This window comes from Phyllobates terribilis, unplaced genomic scaffold (assembly GCF_046119375.1).
Source record: "Phyllobates terribilis strain yellow unplaced genomic scaffold, ASM4611937v1 Scaffold_3__8_contigs__length_932513732, whole genome shotgun sequence".
Lineage (NCBI taxonomy): Eukaryota > Metazoa > Chordata > Amphibia > Anura > Dendrobatidae > Phyllobates > Phyllobates terribilis.
In genome coordinates, this window is record NW_027362763.1 from 18,881,068 (window position 1) to 18,900,239 (window position 19,172).

The 19,172-nt window shown below is 45.3% G+C and overlaps 1 protein-coding gene across 1 annotated transcript in view; it reads right to left on the reverse strand.

The window, feature by feature from the left end:
* LOC141257882 (uncharacterized) overlaps nt 1–19,172 on the reverse strand; it is an 88,427-nt gene that overhangs the window by 13,669 nt on the left and 55,586 nt on the right. Inside the window, exons 3-5 of the mRNA XM_073672890.1 lie at nt 14,789–15,128; nt 14,068–14,144; nt 13,847–13,955 (exon numbers count right to left, since the gene is read on the reverse strand). Of these exons, the coding sequence (XP_073528991.1) occupies nt 13,847–13,955; nt 14,068–14,144; nt 14,789–15,128 (526 nt within the window). The remainder of the gene's footprint in view (nt 1–13,846; nt 13,956–14,067; nt 14,145–14,788; nt 15,129–19,172) is intronic.

Below are 19,172 nucleotides of genomic sequence, written 5' to 3' on the forward strand. Positions count from 1 at the left end.
ATATGTGACAAAGTCACTGGCAGTGTGTCAGAAGGGAGATATGTGTTACTGAGGCTGTTAGCCTCAGTGATGTAAATAAAAACATGGAAGTTTCTCCTGCACATTAAGTGCAGAGAGGGTTAACGGCCCAGGTTTACAAGGGAATGTTTTTAATGGATGACGAAGTGCTTGGCGGGATGTCATCCACCATATCTCCAATCCAGGGATTGCTGTGGGCTTTTAATAGCCAGCCTTAACACTCAGTTGTACTCAGTACCTGGGGAAAACCTGCTCCAGAGAGGAGCTCACACATGCTGTGCTGAACTGTGTGTGCTTAATCGTGAGCGGCCAGACCTTGGCCGATATGCGGACTGTGATGCAAGTTTTGTATTTTGTTTTGCCACTTCAGCCGAAAGGGCTGTGTTTTTTCTTTATGGACTACCGGGTAGTTTATGACGCTGAATAAACTCACCCGAAATTTAAAGAGACAGTGTCCTGTGTCTACCTCCACCTACAGCCGAGCTTGTCGCTTTACCACATTACATAAACCTAGACTAAATCCAGCCTGTCCTCTGCCTACATGAATTTTCAACACCAACTGGGCAGTACTTTAATAAATCAACATTAGGGAATTTATCAGCAGGTTTTTGCTATGTTATCTGAGAGCAGCATAAAATAGGGATTGAGACACTGATTTCAGTGATGTGTCAGTTACTGGGCTGCTAGCTGCAGTTTTGATAAGATCTCTGTTTTCTCTGCAGTAGATGTAGAAGTGCTATGAATGCTGAGCTCTGTATAACCCCGCCCACACTCCTGATTGACAGCTCTGTGTGCAATGTACATTGTCAGCAAACTACCAGTGGTGGGGGCGGGGTTACACAGATTAGTCTGACCTAGCTTGCATGCAACACCTAGTCCTCTAGTGTTATTCTCCTGCTGATAAAACATTTATTATATTGAAACTACAGTGCACTGCCCAATAAGTAACACATCCCTGGTTTCAGGTTCTCTTTCTCTATATTGTTCTAATCTCAGAATAAATTGCAAAAACCTGTTGAAAGATTGCCTTTAAAGGTTTTTTCCAGTCTTACTCCCCATTGTTATGAACGTGTTCACACTCATACCAGGGAAACGCAGCAAACTACAACCAACTGATCCCTGTACAGACCAGAAAAGCAAGGTAAACCCTTGAGATAAAGAGTTGGAACTTTTTTTGATACTCGGGTGCTCGACCCGAGCAACGAGCCCAATGTTAGTTTATGGAAGACCCGAGCAATTTTGCGGCGGAACCCCCGGCAGTCTGTAGAAAGCCTAAAAAGTGCCCAAAATGATAGTGACAGTGCTCAAAAGACATGGGGGTCGCCCCAGGAAGCATTTCTGACCCCCAGGTCACTGCTGTCAACAACGTGGTCAGAGGTATTAACCAGTTCAGGACCGCCCACTGTACATAAACGTCGGCGCTGCCTGGGCTCTGTGCAGCGCCGACGTTTAAAAATGGTGGGTGGTCCCGCAGCACTCAGGACCCCCAGGGTCCTGCAAGCGCTGCGGTTCCGGTGCAGAGCGATAGCTCTGACAGGGGACATCATCGGGACCTGATTGGATCAGGTACCAATGATGTTAACACTTTGCTATCTTCTATATGCCGTGATCTATAGTGATCGCGGCATATAGAAGATAGTGAGAGGAGAGGGGGTCGTCCACTTACCTCTCCGACGGCCCCCTGATATCTTCCAGGACCTGCCGTTGTTATGGCAGCTGGAGGTCACATGACCGCCTCCAGATCTGCCATATATGGTGTCCTGCTAGGCTCAGCCTGCAGCTGAGTCCAACAGGAGACACTGACTGTGAAACAGTCAGCTAAGATGTCATGCAATGTAATACATGTCTATTACATTGCATGACATCAGTGATTAGAAAAATAAAAATGAATGTCCCATACAGGGACTAAGTAAAAATGTAAAAAAAAAAAAGTCAAAAAAATGTTTTCAAACTGTTAAAAAAAAAAAATCACAAAATAAATAAATAAAATATTAAACCAATAAATCCGTATATTTATGCAAAAACAAAAAAAGTACACATATTTGGTATCGCCGCGTCTGAAACAACCCGATCTATAAAACTGTCACACTAATTAATTCCTTCTGTGCACACCATAATAAAAATAAATAAAAAACTGAGCAAAAAACTATGCTTTTTCCTCATATCGCCAAACAAAAAGTGGAAAAAAATGCGATCAAAAAGCAAAATGGAAATAAAAATGGTACCGCTGAAAACGTCATCTTGTTCTGCAAAAAAAAGCCGCCATACAGCTCCATCAGCAGAAAAATAAAAAAGTTATAGCGCTCAGAATAAAGCGATGCAAAAAAAATATTTTTTCTATAAAATGGTTTTATTGTGTAAAAAGCGCCAAAACATAAAAAAAATATACAGTAAGTGTAGTATCGCTGTAAATGTACTGACCCGAAGAATAACACTGCCTTATCACTTTTACCACACGCAGAACGGCATAAATAAACCTCAAAAAACAATTCCTGAATTCTTGGTTTTTGTTAATTTTACCTCCCAAAAAAAACGGAATAGAAAGCGATCAAAAAATGTCACGTACCCAAAAATGGTTCCAATAAAAATGTCAACTCGTCCTGCAAAAAACAAGCCGTCACATGACTCTGTCGGCCGAAATATCGAAAAATTATAGCTCTCAAAATATGGTGATGCAAAAACTAGATTTTGAAAAAAAAAGCGTGTGACAGCTGTCAGTCATAAAAACCCGATATAAATCTGTTATCTCTGTAATCGCACCGACCCGAAGAATAAAGTAATCTCATCACTTATACCGCACGAGGAACGGCGTAAAAAATAAATAAAACCAATTCTTCACCTGCTACTGATTTGTTTATTATGTCTCCCAAAGATCGCAGTAAGGCTCTGCTCACATTTATCCTGTGCTCTGCGCTGAGCGCTTACACCAGAGTTTCCGTGTAAATCTCTGAAATACGTGATTCAGCCAGAACCCATGAAGGAAGATTCCCTGTAATGAGGCAGATATAGGCCACTGTGGACGCCGTCTGGCCTGTGATCCCACGGTGTCATTTGTTTTAGGCGTGCATAAAAGTGCGGTTGGCCACAGTTTTGTGCACTTCTGAAAAAAAGGACACCGCTAAACAGAGGCCAGACGGAGTCCAGAGTAACTCTGCTGCCTCATTACAGTGAATGGATCCCGCAGGGGTTTCATCTGAATTACATCACTTGGAAATTTAGATGGAAACCCCGATGTAAGTGCTCAGCCTAGAGCGCCGGATAAATGTTACGTAAAATGTTCCCAATAAAAGCTTCAACTCAGTCCTCAAAAAAAGCTAGTCCCCACTCAGGTCCATCATCTGTTAAAAATATAAGGGACTTCCAAGTTACTGGTAGCAGAAAGGCTCTGGAAAAGCAAAATGGTCCTTGCCCCCCAAAAGAAATTCAGAAAATGTTGTGCTCCCAAATCCAAATGCCTATTCTACAATAATTTGTTCTCCAATTGTCAAATAGCGCTCCGTCCCCCCCAGATCTCGCCGTATGGCTGAGCGGTACGATACAGCCACATATGGGGTATTGCCACTTTTAGAAGAAATTGTGTGACACATTTCGGCACCATTTTTACCCATTGCCCTGTGTGAAAATGTAAAATCTGAGGGTAAAACTATTTTTGTGTGGTAAAAATATAATTATGTTTTCTTCACTGCCCAATGGTATAAATGTAAAAATTAAAAAATACTCACTACTCCCCTAGATGAATTCCTTGAGAGGTGTAGTTTACAAAATGGGGTCACTTGTGGGGGTTTCTGCTGTTTCGGCATGTCAGCGACTCTTCAAATGTGACATGGTGTCTGCAACCTATCCCAGCCAACATAGCGCTCCTTTCTCTTCCGAACCCTGCCGTACACCAAAGCAGTGGTTTTCCCCCACATATTGGGTATCAGCGTACTCAGGAGAAATTGCACAACAAATTTCATGGTGCAATTTCTCCCATTATCCTTATGATAATGCAAAATTAGGGAATGAAAAACATTTTTTATGGGAAAAATGTGAAAATTTTATTTTTACAGCTCAATATTATAAACTTCTGTGAAGCAGCTGGGGGTGCAAGGTGCTCACCACACATCTAGATAAGTTCCCTAAGGGGTCTAGTTTCCAAAATGGTGCCACTTGTGGGGAGTTTCCACTGTTTAGGCACATCAGGGGCTCCCCAAATGTAACATGGCGTCCGCTAATTATTCAAACCAATTTTACATTCAAAAAGTCTAATGGCGCTCCTTCTCTTCCGAGCCCTGCAGTGCGCCCAACAGTGGTTTTCCCTCACATATGGGGTATCAGCGCGCTCAGGAGAAATTGCACAACAAATTGTGTAGTCCATTTTTTCCTGTTACCCTTGTGAAAATAAAAAAAATGGGTCTAAAGTAACATTTTTGTGAAAAAAAGTTAAATGTTCATTGTTTTCTTCCACATTCCAAAAATTCCTATGAAGCACCTGAAGGGTTAATAAACTTCTTGAATGTGGTTTTGAGCACCTTGAGGGGTGCAGTTTTTAGAATGGTGTCACTTTTGGGTATTTTCTGTCATAAAGGCCCCTCAAAGTGACTTCAAATGTGATGTGGTCCCTAAAAAAATGGTTTTGTAAATGTTGTAAAAATTAGAAATCGCTGGTCAACTTTTAACCCTTATAGCTTCCTAACAAAAAAAAATGTTGCATCCAAAATTGTGCTGATGTAAAGTAGACATGTGGGAAATGTTATTTATTAACTATTTTGTGTGACATATCTCTCTAATTTAAGGGCATGAAAATTCAAAGTTTGAAAATTGCAAAATTTTCAACATTTTCGCCAAATTTCCAATTTTTTCACAAATAAATGCAAGTGATATCGAAGAAATTTTACCACTATCATGAAGTACAATATGTCACGAAAAAACAATCTCAGAATCAGGGGAATACGTTGAAGCTCCAGAGTAATTACTTCATAAAGTGACAGTGGTCAGAATTGAAAAAATTGGCCCGGTCACGAAGGCAAAAACAGGCTCTGGCGCGAAGTGGTTAAGCCACTTTTACGGGCTCATAATAAAAGGTTCAAAAACGAGACTGAAACAGTTTTCCTGTGAAATATGTTAAGGAACATCCTTTCCAGGGTAAAGACTTGTGTATAAGGTAAAATAAATAACCAAAAACAAAAATACTCCTCCACACCTTGGGCTATGTTCACAAGTAGCATTCTTTATGTGTTTTTGCACTTTTGCATTGCTTTCAACCGTGACAAATGCATTCACCGGGAAATGTCATTTTAACATTTTACAACCTTATCTGGCCATGTGCTGCGTGACACATGCATACAGTGCTGAAAAGACATGGGAACAGCATGGGGAAGACCCCTAGAAGCATCTCTGACACCCAGGTCACTGCCTAAAAGTGTGCCCATCAGAAGTGATACTTGCCGCATCAGAAGATGCAGACTTGCAACTATCCCCGTGCAAGTCCTTGTCCCAGGGCAGTGTTCAATTGTACCTCCCCCATTCCTTGCAATGCAAGCGCAAGTATGCAGCCAACCACCCACCCCCCCGCAGGATGCAATACTATACTGCTAGCTTGCCTGCACTTGAAATTGGGCCTTTTAGGCATGTGGAGGCGGAATCTGGCCACCACATCATGGCTGCGTCGGCGGCCTGGTATCCATAATCAGTCCCCAGCCGCCCGGCGGCCGGGGGTCCACGCTTGGTCCCCAGCTGCCTGGGGGCAGCCGGGTGTCCATAAACGGTCCCCAGCCGCCCCTATTTGAAGGACAGCCTAACCATAAACACGTGGACAAGTGAATGTAGCCAGGGATGGTCCATCTCACTGAGGCCTTCACACTGGGTTAATATTGTGGAAGCCGGGACACAGTTGGACACTGGGATGCAACACGTCCTCCAGACAGAGGTTTGCGGGTCCTGGGTCAATCAGGCTTCAACACAAAGATCAGAAGGTAGATAGCAGCAGTGGTCGGCCTCCTACAGAACGAGTTAATTATTCATGATCATGAGGCCATCCATCTCCTTAGCTTTCTGTTCCTTGGAATGCAAGCGCAAGTATGTAGTAGTGGCTAGGCCTGAGGTGGTCAGCGTTTTGGCGCATATCCTACCTCCTCCGAGGATTGCTGGATGTTTTCCTGCTACTATCCCAGTTCTATGACTCCCGTTAAAACAAAGCTTCAAGTGATGAATGATGGATGAGGTTGTGGCAAAGGAGAAAGAGCCGGAGGAACAGGGACCATTCACATCAATATCAGGCCAGTCAACCACACATGTCTTGTAGAATATGTTTCTGTACCAAAAGGAGCGGTTCGGCTACACAGTTATAGGGCATACAGTGAGTGCAATGCCTAACAAAAATTTCGAGGCACTGCAATGCCCCTTGGAAGTAACATGGAGGTCAGAGAGCCTTAACTAAACCGTTTTTTCCATTTATAGCAACTGGGTCTCCTGTACACTGTTGGCCTAAGCAGTGAATGGAAGGCTTTCCAAAAATTATGAGGAACTGCAATGCCCCTTGAAACAGACGTGGATTACAGCGTACTAAAAACCTTCTACTCATTATTGGGGAGTGGGTCTCCCTTAGTGTTCGCCTATGCATTGAAAAGCAAAAGCTGACTAAAATTAGGAGGAAATGCAATGCCCGTTGGAAGAGTCGTGGAGGTCAGAGTTAATTAAAAACAACATTTCAATGCCCCTTGGAAGAGCTGTGGAGGTCAGAGTGGTTTAACAAGACGGTTTTAATGCCCCTTGGAAGAGACGTGGAGGTCAGAGTGGTTTAACAAGACGGTTTTAATGCCCCTTGGAAGAGACGTGAAGGTCACAGTAGCTTAACAAGGCAGTTTTAATGCCCCTTGGAAAAGACGTGGAGGTCACAGTAGCTTAACAAGACGGTATTAATGCCCCTTGGAAGAGTGGTGGAGGTCGCAGTAGCTTAACAAGACGGTTTTAATGCCCCTTGGAAGAGTGGTGGAGGTCGCAGTGGAAAAAAAAGACAATATCAATGCCCCGTGGAAGAGACGTGGAAGTCTCAGTAGCTTAACAAGATGGTTTTAATGCCCCTTGGAAGAGTGGTGGAGGTCGCAGTAGCTTAACAAGACGGTTGTAATGCCCCTCGGAAGAGTGGTGGAGGTCGCAGTAGCTTAACAAGACAGTTTTAATGCCCCTTGTGTTATGATCGGCAACATAAACAAAGGAAAGAATGGGAAAAGCTGTCCCTACAGTAAGACTAAGCTGAATCCCTACGATGTAGCGGGCAACCTGTTCCTTGTGAACAGACCCGCCTTCGTCCTCGGCTAGTCTGAACGGAGACCTATAGAATAAAGGGAGGGGTCCCTAAAAGAACTAAGGACTGGGACAAAAATGGGACACCTCCTAACAAAAGTTGTTGCAGAGCAAAAAGACAAACTGACAAAAAGTACTAGAGGTCCAAGAGGACCAAGCAAACTAGACAGAGATAGGCACCAAAGTACTTGGCTAGAGAGACAGGCAGAAAACACTGCGACTGATAAGTCTCTTAGTCTCCAAAACTCCTGGATGACCTGCCAACCGAGACTCATGACACTCCACAAACAAATCTCTCCTAAAGACTCTAGGCATGAACAACCCCCCATGGGGAGTGTTAGATGGAGCATCATCTTGCGCATTCAGAATCCCATTCTCCAAATCGGAGTCCAATGCCGCCACCACAACTCCTTTCTGCAAAATGCTCTCCTCCTCCTCGGATAGGCAGCTGGTCACGTGACCGCAAAACACAAGATAGCAAAAACTAACAGGAGGTTTCTAACACCTTGGAAGATACGTGGAGGTCACAGTAGCTTAACGAGATGGTTTTAATGCCCCTTGGAAGAGTGGTGGAGGTTACAGTGGAATAAAAAGACAATATCAATGCCCCTTGGAAGAGTGGTGGAGGTCGCAGTAGCTTAACAAGATGGTTTTAATGCCCCTTGGAAGAGTGCTGGAGGTCGCAGTGGAATAAAAAGACAATATAAATGCCCCGTCGAAGAGACGTGGAGGTCACAGTAGCTTAACAAGACGGTTTTAATGCCCCTTGAAAGAGATGTGGAGGTCACAGTAGCTTAACAAGACGGTTTTAATGCCCCTTGGAAGAGTGGTGGAGGTCGCAGTGGAATAAAAAGACAATATCAATGCCCCTTGGAAGAGTGGTGGAGGTCACAGTAGCTTAACAAGACAGTTTTAATGCCCCTTTCAAGAGCCATGCAGTACAGCATATTAAAAACATTATTTCCATTATTGGGGAGTGGGTCTCCCATAGTATTTGCCTATGCCTTCCAAGCAAAAGCTGTCAAAAATTAGGACGGAGGAACTTGCAATGCTGGCAACACGGACCACGGTCACTCTGGTGGTATAGTGGTGGTGTAGGCTGAGGACAAGGAGAAGAGCAAAAACAGCCGAAATGAGGAAGCGTATACCCATGTGTGAGTGTGAAGCGGTGCATGGGAATACACCTCCCGAAACAACACAGTGGATTTGAATTTATGTTACTCTGCTGTCATTTGGTGGTGATGAGAAGTCTGGCCCAATCCAGCCCTTGTTCATTTTGATAAGGGTCAGCTTGTCAGCATTGTCAGTTGACAGGCGAGTGCGCTTATCAGTTATAATTCCCCCAGCGGCACTAAAAACACGCTCCGATAACACGCTAGCGGCAGGGCAGGCCAGGACCTCCAAGGTGTACAGAGCGAGTTCATTCCAAGTGTCCAGCTTGGATACCCAATAATTAAAAGGCACAGAGGAATCACGGAGGACGCTGGTAAGGTCGGCAAGGTACTCCCTCACCATCTTTTGAAACTTTCCACTCCTTGTGAGAGTACCCCGCGCCTCAGGGCCTGTAAGCTGGGCGGGTCTCAGAAAACTGTCCCAGAACGTTGACAGTGTTCCCCTGCCTCTGCTGGATTGGAGTCCAGTCTCGCCTGTACGCCTTGGTTGGTCAAAGAACTATGACCTCTGCCGCTAGCGTGTTCAGATGGGAATTTTTTTAACAGTTCTGCAGGGCCTTCTGGTACTGCCCCATTTTTGTAGACATCTCCACCTCAGGAATAAGACACTGTACACTGTGGGGGCAACTCTGACTGACATAGGGCCCGCAATCCTCGGTGTGGGGAGGATGTGTTCCGTCCCAAGGTCCGACTGGGTCACGGCTTCCACTATGTTTACCCAGTGTGGCATCAGGGAGATGTACCGTCCCTGACCACAAGCACTTGTCCACGTGTCCATTGTCAAGTGGACTCTCCCAGTAACTGCGTTGTTGAGGGCATGGCAGATGTTTTGGGACACGTGCTTGTGTAGTGTGGGGATGGCACACCGGGCAAAATAGTGTCGGCTGGGGACCGAGTACCGAGGGACGGCCACCGCCATAAGGTTGCGGAAGGATTCTGTCTCCACCAGCCTAAAAGGCAGCATTTCCAACGCAAGCTGTCGTGAAATGTGTGAATTTAGGACTGTGGCCTGTGGGGCGTTGGCTGCGAATTTGCGCTTTCGTTCAAAGGTCTGGAATATGAACAATTGAACGCTGCGGTGGGACGTGGACGTTGATGCTGTTTCTTGAGAAACTGCCATAACAAGTGAAGACTGAGAGGAGCTGGCATCTTTGCATGCAGTATGGACAGAGGATTTCCTTGCACGCACAACAGGGGGTTCTCTTACAAGCAACAAAAGCGGAAGAAGCAGTGGTGACACCAACTGACACTGGTCGTGGACCCTGGGGTTCGCCCCACAAAGTCGGGTGCTTTGCTGCCATGTGCCTGATCATGCTGGTGGTGGTCAGGCTGGTAGTTTTGTCACCCCTGCTGATGCTGGCATGGCAGGTGGTACAAATGGCCTTTTTGGGGTTATCAGCAGAGTCTTTAAAAAGATTCCAGACTCTGGAAGACCTACCGGTTGTACTGGCAATGTCCCTCGTGTTGGTGTTATGGGGAACGGTTGCCCGCCTTCTGTCTACAGCCACCACACTGCTTCTTCCTGCCTGTTGGGGTACTCTGCCTCCCTCCCCCTGTGTGCTGCTGGCCACGCTCTGCGTGTCCTCCTGCCACGTTGGGTCAATTACTAGATCATCCACCACCTCCTCCTCTTCCACTTCCGCATCATGGTCCTCCTCCTCACTTCGTGGCAATTGTGTCTCGTCATCGTCCACCTCTTGTGACAAATTGCCAGAGTCGCCTTCCTGTGGCCGTGGCTGTTCAAATATTTGGCCATCGCTACATGGGATCTCCTCTTCCACCACTTCAAGCGGAGCAGGCGAGGGGCACAAATATGGAAATGGACCAGTGAACAGCTCTTCAGAGTGTCCAACTGTGGGATCAGTTGCTGTCTGACGACACTCGGCATGGTGGGAGGAAGGAGCATCAGGGTGAGGAGGAGTATGCGGTCGAGACTCACGGCTACTAACACTTGACCGTGTGGAAGACAGACCGGAGGTGGTGGTGCCCAGGTGACTGGAAGTATTATCTGCTATCCAATTAATAACCTGTTCACACTGATCAGTTGGCAATAGTGGTGTTGTTCTGTGCTTCCCTAGTAATTCGGTCAAGAAGTGGGAGTGAGAAGATGTGGCTGTTGGTTGTGGCACATTTTCACCTTAGCCACGGCCCCGTTCTCTGCACGCACCATCACCAGAACGTCCAGTTCCACGTCCCTTGCCACGCGCCTTGCCCATTGTAAATGAAGTAAAATAGCTTACACTCGCACTATCAATGGCAAAAGGGTAATAAAAAGTAGATTAGAACCGTGGAAGAGGAAAAGCACAGTTCTATTTTTCTGGCCTACACCAGAATATTTTAAACAGATATATTTGTGTCTGAACAGTCAGTGAGACACTCAAAATGTTTTTTTTTTATGCAAAAAGGTGGATTACACCCAGATTTGAACCGTGGAAGAGGAAAACCACAGTTCTAGTTCTCTAGCCTACACCAGAATCTTTTAAGCAGATATATTTGTGTCTGAACAGTCAGCGAGACACTCAAACTGTTTTTTTTTATGGAAAAAAGGCAAAAAAGTGGATAATACAAAGATATGAACCGTGGAACTGCAAAACCACAGTTCTAGTTATCGGGCCAAAACCAGACTCTTTTAAACAGATATATTTGTGTCTGAACACTCACAGACACATTCAATTTTTTTTTTTTTTTTGGGGGGGGGAGTGAGGGATACCAAAAGGTTAATAAGATGGGTATTTGTACAGTCTGACTGAGGGGAAAAAAAAAGAGGATTTAGATGAAAAAAAAAGGATTTTTCCTGGCCCCTGAGACCTGGGGCTAAGTCTAGCAATTTGAGAAGCAGCACACAGGACTGTAATGCAGTGTTTGTTGGTATAACCACTGCGTCTCCTATACAGCCTGCCAGGACTGTTGGTTTGATTTCGCAGGCTTTAGAGACCCTACACTACCTATTTCGCAGTATACATCTCTCCCTAGCTCAGCAGCACTCTCCCTACACCGTGTGATCAGGAGCGACTGTGTCCAAGAAGGCGTCGCCCGGTTTCAAATACTCGAGGTGACGCTGTGCGGCCAGCCAATCACTGTAATGCCCACAAACAACATGGCTGCGGCATTACAGTGACTGACTGGCAATCCCTGCATGTTCATTGGCTCTGTAAAGATTGCCAAACATGCAGGGTGGAGACCCGAGCTCCCGCCCGAGTAACCCGAAAATGCTCGGTGCTCACTGAACATTCCAAGTAGTGAGATGCTCAGGCGAGTACCGAGCAGTGTCGAGCATGCTCGCTCAACACTATTCCTTAGTTAACCCTGCCGCTAAAATTATGTGTCCCATTATTATCGGAAGTATAGAACTTCTGATATTCCATATTTCGTGTCGGTGCATACAAGATTGGTGAGCAAAGGGAGTTTGCAAATGATGATGATCTGGCTATTGTACTGAGTGTGATAGAATTCCTTTGAAGCTTAACGAGCCGTTTCCTCTTTGTTTTAACCTCTGGCCCATATGCTGAGATTTCTATTCATGCAGGTCTATGCTACTACTAGGGTTACATTTGTATGGTAATGAGTTTGCCAACTCTGACCTGTACTGCTATTTGCATAGCAACAGCTCCTTAGATTGTGAGCTCTTCTACTCTGACAGATTGTAGACATGGGAGGGGGGGGTTGTTTGGAAGAAGAGAGAGATTATTAATATTTTCTATGACAGTATGGAAAACATGGAACAAAAAGAAGGCCTTCAAAAATAGCAATACTTTTCAGATATGGTCATTATATGAGCAGAGCGGGCTGCCATAAGTCTCACACAGGAACAGCCTGCTCTGATCTGACTCATTACAAGTTACTGTGAGCACAACAGACATAAGTGTGATTACTTACAAATCTCTGAACTGGCAGTGTGGGGGAGGGCAGTACAGCAAAGGTGACAGTTCTGAGAGAGGTGCAGAGCTGACAGAAGGGTCTGTAAACTGACACAGCTAAACTCAGCTGTGCTCTAGTCCCAGCACGGTCTAATCATGCAGGAGGTTAGACCAGGAGATTAGGGCTGTATCATTGCATTGCACACACTGAAATATCTTCTCAAACTCAAGGAAAGGGGGTGAGTTTTTTTTTCCTTTGAATTTTGCTGCCTGCTTATGATTGGTCAGCATGATACAGGGAGAAGAAGTACACACCTCTAGTGAAAACTATCTGATAACATTTACTTGACCTTAACAAGAGTTTTTTATTAGTTAATATCTCTACCAGAGAGGCAAAAAAAATAGTAATAAATTAAGAAAAATAATTCTGCTCTGCAGCCATTATTACATCCTGCATCCAGGCTAACATAAAGCTAAAGGGTTAAAAGGTGAAGGCCAGAGACCTTCATGAACCCGCTAAGTGCTAACAGCTACCAGACTACCATAAACAGAGCTTTCAGAAAGATCTGGGCAGTCGAAGAAAAGAACTGGGAAAAGAAAGGAGTGCTACCTGAGCGCAGTAAATAACATCACATATGGAAGTGTAAAGTGTAGCTTTTAGAGGCTCGCCTATAATGGTTGTGCTGATCCAGGCACAACTCTGCTGTGGATTTCATATTGTTGCAGAGTCCCCACCAACGGTCTGCCGCTCATCCGAGAACTGTGGTTGCACTTCTTGTCCTGGCCCAACAAGTGGCCTCCACGTGGGTTTGTAGCAAAGGGAATTTTGGATGCGCTCCCGTGGATGATAGAAAAGACACCGCATAGGGTTCGGGAAAAATGTTTTGGTAGGTACTCGGGTGACCACTCTAAAACGCGACTGAGAATGATTAAAAATGTATTTATAGTTAAAAACCACTCCAACAACGAGAGTGATTAACATAAAATTGCACAAAGCGTTTCTGCTCTCAAGGAGCCTTCGTCAGGTGCATCCGAGTGCCTACCAAAACGTTTTCATCGAACCCTCTGCGGTGTCTTTTCAATCATCCACGGAAACGCCTCCGAAATTCCCTTTGCTATAAACAGAGCTTTGTTACAACATGCTAACTGAGACCTTTAGAGTCTGAGCAGAAGCTCTTTTTCTTTTCAATTTTTCAGAACTTAGCAAATTCATCTCAAAAGATCAGACTGTGAAGGGATGTCCCATACAGACTTACTGATGCTGAACAATCAAAGGCATTTGATTAACAGCACATGGCTGCTACTTCATAATATATTCATCTCACATGTACACACACACAGGGTTTACTTACTTTTTCAAACCTGGCTTCTGCATTTTGGCTTATATTTTGGTAAATACATAACACTGTAATTAGTCATGTGCGAATGCTCATCTGAGGTGTAATTTACAGAACTGTCACGTAGCAGTAAGGTGAAGATTCACCAGAAGACACCGGTGACCCCATTATTACATACCTGCGGTATCATCTCCTGGAGTCTCCTCCTTCACATCCCTCATACACGGCTGATCGTCCATCATCTGCTTTTCTTCATCCTCCACTTTAATATCAGTCAGATCTCCACCCTGATGTCACATGTATAACAGCTCAGTACAATACAACAGACACATTATCAGAAGCCCCCAAATCTCTGAGCGTGCCCCCATATAGATGTGGTGGAGGCGCAGCTTCATCTACCTGGTGACTCTCCGGACAGTCCTGGGAACACAGAGGAGCCGGACATCTCTCCAGGGGATTTCTCACAGTGAGTCCATCTGTAGGAAAGAGACGGACAAGAGATTGTTACATGGGGTGATGGGAGTAGCATCTAGATGACCTTCTAACAGACATGAATGTCCCCCTCCTTACACTCCTGGTCGGCCATGAAAGCAGTCTCCTTTTCTCCATCTATGACCTCACATAGAAGCTGAAGCCTGAGCTGCCCGTAATGCTCATTTTTTAGGTGTAGGGGTTTATATGCTCATATAGTAATACTGGGACTATGACTTTGTAGCTCCATTTTCTTGATGAATGAGGAGGATGAACAGGAGAGCCACCTGACTAGAGATCCACTGATCCAGGCTTCATGTCCCAAAGGAAGACAGAAGCAATGGTCAAGTCATAGAGAGAGATACAAGTTATTCTGCTTTTAAAGTTTACAAGTCTGTGCGCGATGAACAGATCGAGGCGGCGCTGATCAGATAAGTGCACATTCTGCCATGTATAGAGACGAGCGACCCCGAGACTGACACACTGCAGATGTAGGACCTGAACAAGACCCAAAACCGGGATCTTCTACATCACCGGGTATTGTACCCCTGTGTGTATGCCCTGTACATGGCGAGACAGAGGGTCCAACAAGACCCCAGTGCAGCCTGTGCCCACAGTAATGATGTCTAATACACACGTCTCCGCTTACCTGGTGATGTACGAAACTGGTGCTCCTCCACCACAACGTCCGAGTACAGATCCCGGTGCTCCTCCACCCCAACGTCCGAGTACAGATCCCGGTGCTCCTCCACCACAACGTCCGAGTACAGATCCTGGTGCTCCTCCACCCCAACGTCCGAGTACAGATCCCGGTGCTCCTCCACCGCAACGTCCGAGTACAGAAACCGGTGCTCCTCCACCGCAACGTCCGAGCACAGATCCTGGTGCTCCTCCACAGCAATGTCCGAGTACAGATCCCAGTGTCCTTCTACATAATCCCACTCCTCCCTGGAGAAATAGAGAGCGACGTCCTGACACCGAAGAGGAACCTGACAACCAACGAGAGCGACATCACCCAGAATCCTCCAGTGTATAATATATAACCTCCCAGCAGTCTCCTCTCCTCTCATCAGACAGAATCCTCCAGTGTATACTGTATAATCTCCCAGCAGTCTTCTCTCTGCTCATCACCCAGAATCCTCCAGTATATACTGTATAATCTCCCAGCAGTCTCCTCTCCTCTCATTACCCAGAATCCTCCAGTGTATACTGTATAATCTCCCAGCAGTCTCCTCTCATCACCCAGAATCCTCCAGTGTATACTGTATAATCTCCCAGCAGTCTCCTCTCATCACTCAGAATCCTCCAGTGTATACTGTATAATCTCCCAGCAGTCTCCTCTCATCACCCAGAATTCTCCAGTGTATACTGTATAATCTCCCAGCAGTCTCCTCTCATAATTCAGAATCCTCCAGTGTATACTGTATAATCTCCCAGCAGTCTCCTCTCATCACCCAGAATCCTCCAGTGTATACTGTATAATCTCCCAGCAGTCTCCTCTCCTCTCATCACCCAGAATCCTCCAATGTATACTGTATAATCTCCCAGCAGACTCCTCTCATCACCCAGAATCCTCCAGTGTACACTGTATAATCTCCAAGCAGTCTCCTCTCATCACCCAGAATCCTCCAGTGTATACTGTATAATCTCCCAGCAGTCTCCTCTCCTCATCACCCAGAATCCTCCAGTGTATATTGTATAATCTCCCAGCAGTCTCCTCTCTGCTCATCACCCAGAATCCTCCAGTGTATACTGTGTAATCTCCCAGCAGTCTCCTCTCCTCTCATCACCCAGAATCCTCCAGTGTATACTGTATAATCTCCCAGCAGTCTCCTCTCATCACCCAGAATCCTCCAGTGTATACTGTATAATCTCCCAGCAGTCTCCTCTCTGCTCATCACCCAGAATCCTCCAGTGTATACTGTGTAATCTCCCAGCAGTCTCCTCTCCGCTCATCACCCAGAATCCTCCAGTGTATACTGTATAATCTCCCAGCAGTCTCCTCTCTGCTCATCACCCAGAATCCTCCAGTGCATAATCTCCCAGCATTCTCCTCTCATCACCCAGAATCCTCCAGTGTATACTGTATAATCTCCCTGCAGTCTCCTCTCTGCTCATCACCCAGAATCCTCCAGTGTATACTGTATAATCTCCCAGCAGTCTCCGCTCATCACCCAGAATCCTCCAGTGTATACTGTATAATCTCCCAGCAGTCTCCTCTCTGCTCATCACCCAGAATCCTCCAGTGTATACTGTGTAATCTCCCAGCAGTCTCCTCTCCGCTCATCACCCAGAATCCTCCAGTGTATACTGTATAATCTCCCAGCAGTCTCCTCTCTGCTCATCACCCAGAATCCTCCAGTGTATAATCTCCCAGCATTCTCCTCTCATCACCCAGAATCCTCCAGTGTATACTGTGTAATCTCCCAGCAGTCTCCTCTCCGCTCATCACCCAGAATCCTCCAGTGTATACTGTATAATCTCCCAGCAGTCTCCTCTCTGCTCATCATCCAGAATCCTCCAGTGTATACTGTATAATCTCCCAACAGTAATGTAGAAACAATCTTTCATCTCACCGGGGTCAGCCTGCTCGCTCCACTTTCTCATGAGGTGCGGTGCTTGGATTGTAGAGATCCCCGTCTGGGAGACATTAGGACAGTAATAAAGAGGTGGTTATCCGGCAACTCGTGAAATTTACTTAAAAAAAAGGGCCTTTATTTTGAAAAAATTAAAACCATGAGACCATGGTGCAAATAAAAGTGTACAGAGGCTGACGCGTTTCGAATACGTAGATCCTTACTCATAGCATAATACAATGTAGAAATGGAAAAACTTTTAAGGCATATGGAGAAAGCAGCCGCCCCCCGACATCACCTGTTCAGAAGCTCAATTACCCATGAGTCCAGAGTCTCAGAAACCTCCGTTTTAACCCTAAATGAACTGACTGTTTCTATTTAAAAGGGAAAAAAAAAAAAAGTGGAAAGTTGCCAAACAATTAGAAACTCCATAAATATAACTCGCTAAATATAAGTCACATAGTATCAACCTAGAAACAGAGAGTTATAATGAATATAGCAGGAGATCAGCTGGTGTAAAACAGTGCAGGTGGAAATAACCGGAATATTAATACAAATACATGAATTCATTTCTCATATTTAACCCTGTCCCCACCACGATGAGATATAGGGACAGTTTCCAATGCACTTACACATAAGCAGCCGATATTACCTCCATGTTCATGCAAGAAATGCCTGGAGGCTCCTGACAAACTGCGGGTGGTGGGATCTACGGGTGGTGGGATTCAGGACATCGTATATGTGTAATGATAAACTACGGGTGGTGGATTCAGGACATCGTATATGTGTTCTGATAAACTACGGGTGGTGGATTCAGGACATCGTATATGTGTAATGATAAACTGCGGGTGGTGGGATTCAGGACATCGTATATGTGTTCTGATAAACTACGGGTGGTGGATTCAGGACATCGTATATGTGTTCTGATAAACTACGGGTGGTGGATTCAGGACATCGTATATGTGTAATGATAAACTGCGGGTGGTGGGATTCAGGACATCGTATATGTGTAATGATAAACTGCGGGTGGTGGGATTCAGGACATCGTATATGTGTTCTGATAAACTACGGGTGGTGGGATTCAGGACATCGTATATGTGTAATGATAAACTGCGGGTGGTGGATTCAGGACATCGTATAAGTGTTCTGATAAACTACGGGTGGTGGATTCAGGACATCGTATATGTGTAATGATAAACTACGGGTGGTGGGATTCAGGACATCGTATATGTGTTCTGATAAACTACGGGTGGTGGGATTCAGGACATCGTATATGTGTTCTGATAAACTACGGGTGGTGGGATTCAGGACATCGTATATGTGTTCTGATAAACTACGGGTGGTGGGATTCAGGACATCGTATATGTGTAATGATAAACTACGGGTGGTGGGATTCAGGACATCGTATACGTGTTCTGATAAACTGCGGGTGGTGGGATTCAGGACATCGTATATGTGTTCTGATAAACTGCGGGTGGTGGGATTCAGGACATCGTATATGTGTTCTGATAAACTACGGGTAATGGGATTCAGGACATCGTATATGTGTTCTGATAAACTACGGGAGGTGGGATTCAGGCCATCGTATATGTGTTCTGATAAACTGCGGGTGGTGGGATTCAGGACATCGTATATGTGTTCTGATAAACTGCGGGTGGTGGGATTCAGGACATCGTATATGTGTAATGATAAACTGCGGGTGGTGGGATTCAGGACATCGTATATGTGTAATGATAAACTACGGGAGGTGGGATTCAGGCCATCGTATATGTATTCTGATAAACTGCGGGTGGTGGGATTCAGGACATCGTATATGTGTTCTGATAAACTGCGGGTGGTGGGATTCAGGACATCGTATGTGTGTTCTGATAAACTACGGGAGGTGGGATTAAGGACATCGTATATGTGTAATGATAAACTACGGGTGGTGTGATTCAGGACATCGTATATGTGTTCTGATAAACTGCGGGTGGTGGGATTCAGGACATCGTATATGTGTTCTGATAAACTACGGGTGGTGGGATTCAGGACATCGTATATGTGTTCTGATAAACTGCGGGTAGTGGGATTCAGGACATCCTATATATGTGTTCTGATAAACTACGGGTGGTGGGATTCAGGACATCGTATATGTGTTCTGATAAACTACGGGTGGTGGGATTCAGGATATCGTATATGTGTTCTGATAAACTGCGGGTGGTGGGATTCAGGACATCGTATATGTGTTCTGATAAACTACGGGTGGTGGGATTCAGGACATCGTATATGTATTCTGATAAACTACGGGTGGTGGGATTCAGGACATCATATATGTATTCTGATAAACTACGGGTAGTGGGATTCAGGACATCGTATATGTGTTCTGATAAACTACGGGTGGTGGGATTCAGGCCATCGTATATCTGTAATGATAAACTGCAGGTGGTGGGATTCATGACATCGTATATGTGTTCTGAT